General features: G+C 49.8%; 1 protein-coding gene across 1 annotated transcript in view; it reads right to left on the bottom strand.

The window, feature by feature from the left end:
• The window catches only part of LOC125031036 (protein kinase C, brain isozyme-like), a 336397-nt gene that overhangs the window by 86365 nt on the left and 245032 nt on the right, over nt 1-5000 (bottom strand). The window contains exon 2 of the mRNA XM_047621454.1: nt 11-42. Within this exon, the coding sequence (XP_047477410.1) occupies nt 11-42 (32 nt within the window). The remainder of the gene's footprint in view (nt 1-10; nt 43-5000) is intronic.

Below are 5000 nucleotides of genomic sequence, written 5' to 3' on the forward strand. Positions count from 1 at the left end.
ATATACTTACTTTGACACTGGTACCCCTGCTTGCCGAACCCCCTGTTGGCGAGAAGAGAAGAAATTAAAATTAGAAACTATACATAAATACATATATATGCATAACTATACGTCCTCAAACACAGACAACACACACACACACACATACACATGTATATGCACACATATGTGACTGGAATAGATTTCATACCCGTAAGTATGTCGTGGGGAGTGTGTATTTACGTCTCTCTCTCTCTCTCTCTCACTCTCTCTCTCTCTCTCTCTCTCTCTCTCTCTCTCTCTCTCTCTCTCTCTCTCTCTCTCTCTCTCTCTCTCTTTCTCTTTCTCTTTCTCTTTCTCTTTCTCTTTCTCTTTCTCTTTCTCTCTTTCTCTCATAGCTTCATCCTATCATCGTAAAAGCCATCTGATACTCAATCAATCCCTCTGCCCCCCCTCCCCCTCCCCTCCCACGGAAGACTCCCAAATAGAGAGAAAAGGGAAATAGAAACAAGGGGAGGGAGGGAGGGAGGGAGGGAGGGAGGAAGGGAGGGAGGGAGGGAGGGAGGGAGGGAGGGAGGGAGAGAGGGAGGGAGGAAGGGAGGAAGGAAGTAAGTAGGGAGGGAGGGAGAGAAGGATGGGAGGGAGGGAGAGAAGGATGGGAGGAAGGCGGAAGGAGGAAGGGAAGGGAGGGAAGAAGAAAAAGAAGGGAAGGAGAACGGGAAGGAAAGGGAGGGAGGAAAGGAGAGAGAGAAGGGAAGGAGTGTGGGAAGGGAAGGGAGGGAGAAAAGGAGAGAAAGAAGGGAAGGAGGGAGGGAAGGGAGGGAGAGATGAAGAGCAGAAGGGATGTTGACGCGATGTTGAGATGGCATAAAATTCCTTAAGGCTTCCGCACGCCCGCCGTAAAACACGAATGAACGCCGAGGGGAAACGCATGCCCCCCCCCCCCCTCTCTCTCCCACCCCCACCATTTTTCCCCTCCTGCGAATCAATTTTCCATCGATTCGCCCCCATTTCCCCCTCTCTTACCCACGTGGAGTCAGAGAGTCGTAGTTTGTATTATTCAAGTGAGTAAAGTGTGTAAAGAGTGTAAGATATAGTGCGTAATTAGTTCTTAAATAAAATATCATTACAATCATTCATTCAATTGCATCGTTATCACCTTCGTAATTATACCATCATAATTATCGCTATCATTCTTGTCATCACTATCATTAGTGCTGCGATTAGCATCGTTCTCATCAGCACAGCCGTAGGAAACTCACAACCCCCCCCCCACCACCATCCACGCACGTGCCCATAACGCCCCTCATCTAGCGTGTACCCATATCATCACTCTCTTTCTCCCGTCCCTCCCTCCCTCCCTTCCGCCTTCCTTCTTGCCTTCCCTCTCTCTCCCTCCTGCTTTCTCTCTCTCTCTCTCCCTCTCCCTCCCTCCCTCCGCCCTCCTTCCTTCCTTCCTTCCTTCCTTCCTTCCTTCCTTCCCTCTCTCACCCCTCCCTCCCTCTCCCTCCTTCCTTCCCTCCCTCTTCCTCTCCCTCCCTCCGGCGGGCTAAACGGGGGCCGTCCGAGCGAGACAAAGCGCTCCGGATCGTGACTCGAATGCCGGGTCTCGACTCCTAATTCGGTCTATTCCGGCCGGGGATACAGTCCCTTTGCTTTGCCTTGATTTGCTTTGATTTGCTTTGCTTTGCCTCTCCTTGCCTCGTTTCGTCTATCTTCTCTTCTCTTCTCTTCTCTTCTCTTCTCTTCTCTTAGCTTCTCTTCTCCTCGCCCCCTCCCCTTTCCCCGAATCCTTCGCTTCCTCCTCTTTGCTCTCCTCTCCTCTCCTCTCCTCTCCTCTCCTCCCCTCCCCACCCTTTCTCATCGCCCTCTCCTCTTCTCTCTTCTCCCCTTCCCCCACGCACTCCTCTATTCTCCTCACTCTTAGCTTCCTCCCTCTCTCTCCTCCCTTCGTTACCCTCCTTCCTCCTTCCTCCTCCTTTCTTCTTCTTCTTCATTTCTCCTTCCTCCTCCTTTCTCCTTCCTCCTTCCTCCTTTCTCCTTCCTCTTTCCTCCTTCCTCCCGCCCTTGAGGACCTCCGGCTCTAAAAAGCATCAGATCTTAGGCTTATATGTCGAAAGAGCGGTCGAGGATGGGAGATGTGCTTCTGTAATTGTGTGTGTGTGTGTGTGTGTGTGTGTGTGTGTGTGTGTGTGTGTGTGTGTGTGTGTGTGTGTGTGTGTGTGTGTGTGTATGTGTGTGTGTGTGTGACTGAGAGTGTTCATGTGTAAGCGTGAGTGTGTGCGCGTGCGTATGCGTACCCCTGTCAGCCTGAGTGCGCGCGCATGCAACTGCGAGTGCGTGTGTTAAAAAAAGTGATACAAATTTTGGGCAGCGCTAATTTCCATAAGCGGCTCTTAATGAAGGCGCTTTTTACTCCACATTCCTCGCGAGTCGCCGCTGTTTAGTGGCGGGCTTAGCCAGGCGTCGCTGCTTATTTCATCCCCTGAACGGGCTTTTTTTTTAATACTCTCTTTCTCTTTCTCTCTCTCTATCGCTCTCTCTCTCTCTCTCTCTCTCTCTCTCTCTCTCTCTCTCTCTCTCTCTCTCTCTCTCTCTCTCTCTCTCTCTCTCTCTCTCTCTCTCTCTCCCCCTCTCTCTCTGCCTATATTCAATTTCCTTCTAATCTTCTCTTTCCCTAATCCTGTTTCTGTCTCTCTCTATCTGGGTCTCAGCCTAAAGAGCTTTCTTTCTATTTTTTTCTGTCTGATTTTATGCCTATTCCGCCTTTCTTATGCTATCACATTTTTCTTCTCTCTCCTCCTCTCCCTTACCCTCTTCCCCTCTTCTTTTCTCCCACCTCTATTCCCCGCTTTCGCTCTCCCTCTCCCTTCAGTTTGTGTTTCTCTCCCTTGTCCTATCCCCCTCATTCGCCTATCCCCTTTAATCCTGAACCTACCTTCTCCTCCTCTTCTCTCTCTTCCTCTTCCTCTCTCTCCCCTCTCTTTCTCCATCTTCCAATCTCCTCTCTCTTCCCTTCCCTTTCTTTCCTCTCTTTCTCTCCCCACCTCTCATCCCCCCCCTGTCTTCCCCTCCCCCTCTCCTTCCTTCCCTCTCTCCTCCTTATTTCCTTTCCACAGCATCCCCCCCCCACCACACACACACCTCCCCCCTCCCTCCCTCCCCCCGGTTGCCTGCCCAGCGTGAACACCTCTCGCGTCTCGACGGAAATTAAATTGCGCTGTAACTTCATGCAGTCCCTCCCAGCGCGATTGCTAATTGCTACTACGGCGGCGGTCGGCTCGAGCGGGTGCTAACGGTGCGGCGACCCTTTGTGCTGATCCCCAACCGGAGCGAGGGGAGCGATCGGTCTTGCTAAAATAGGGGTCGAGTTTATAACAACGGCGAATAAGTAGGTTTGCGAAAGGAGTGATGGAGCTTTTGAATAGAGCGAACGCGCTTGTTAAAATAGCGGATCGGCGCGCAAAGAATAGTGAATGGGCTTTTAACAATAGTGATCGGGTTGGCAGAAATAGCGAATGGGTTTGCAAAAGAAGCGAACGAGCCACTAAAAATAGCGATCGAGCTTGCAGAAATAGCGATCGGTCTTGCAAAATAATCCAACGAGCTTGCAAAAATAACGATCAGCTTTGCAAGAACACTGTTCAGGGTTGCAGAGATAGCGATCGGGCTTTGCAAAAAAAAAAAAAAAAAAAAAAAAAAAAAAAAAAAAAAAAAAAAAAGCTCAGACCTGCAGATCGGGCTTTGCAAAAAATAGAGGTCGATTTTTGTGCTTCTACGCCTTGACAATGCGGTGCTCAAAGTCACAATTCGTTGCAAATCTTCCTCACTCCATCTCATCAACACCAACACTTTCTAAACCATTCCATCATCAACATAAACACGTCGATACCAAAATGAATCACACCACATTTAAATTCATATTATGCCTCTTCCCGTTTCATCTGCCTCTTCTCTCCCTCCCTTTTCACTCCACTCCCTCTCACCCTAATACCTATCCCTATCCGTCAGCGCAATCCAAGAATCTATTATAGAAGAAAAAACTCTCTCTCTCATCCATATATCCATCACAATGCATCCATCTCTCTATTATTATCCCCGTTCTCTTCCCTCTTTCTCTCTCTCTCTCTCTCTCTCTCTCTTTCTCTTTCTCTCTCTCTCTCTCTCTCTCTCTCTCTCTCTCTCTCTCTCTCTCTCTCTCTCTCTCTCTCTCTTTAGCCGGCACATAATAATGGTTTCTTAGACGATGCAAATAATCTATCTCTTACCTCACTTCGTTGGCTGAAGGGGGAGGGAGAAGGAGAAATAAGGAGGGAGGGGGAGGGGGAGGGGGAGGGGGAGGGGGAGGGAGAGGGAGAGAGAGAGGGAGAGGGAAAGGGAGAAGGAGGGAGGGAGGGAGAAGGAGAGATAGAGGAATAGGGAGGGAGGGAGAAGGAGGGAGATGGAGGGGGAGAGGGAGAGGGAGAGGGAGAGGGAGAGGGAGAGGGAGAAGGAGGGAGGGAGAGATAGAGGAATAGGGAGGGAGAGGGGGAGGGGGAAGGGCACGGAGAAGGGGGAGAGGGAAGGGGAAGGGGAATGGGAGGGGAGGGAAAGGGAGGGGGAAGGGGGGGGTGTTAATGACACGAACCGAAAGGAAAACTTTTAATGTATTTCAAGCTTCCACTTCCCTTATTCTTCCTCCTCCATCTCTTTTTTCTTGTTTTCTTACTCATTTTCTCGCTTCCTTACCCTCTCTCGTTTCATCTTCTATATCCCCCATTTTTTTCCTGTCCCTCTTCTCTCTCTCTCTCTTCCCCTCCCCTTATCTTTCTCTCTCTCTCTTCCTCCCTCTCTTCCTCCCTTTCCCTTTCTCTCTCTCTCTCTCTCTTTCTTCCTCCCTTTCTCTTTTTCTCTCTCTCTTCCTCCCTTTCTCTTTTTGTTCTCTCTCTTCCTCCCTTTCTCTTTTTCTCTCTCTTCCTCCCTTTCTCTCTTTCTCTCTCTTTCTCTCTCTTCCTCCCTTTCCCTTTATCTTTCTCTCTCTC

This window comes from Penaeus chinensis, chromosome 12 (assembly GCF_019202785.1).
Source record: "Penaeus chinensis breed Huanghai No. 1 chromosome 12, ASM1920278v2, whole genome shotgun sequence".
Taxonomy (NCBI): Eukaryota; Metazoa; Arthropoda; class Malacostraca; order Decapoda; family Penaeidae; genus Penaeus; species Penaeus chinensis.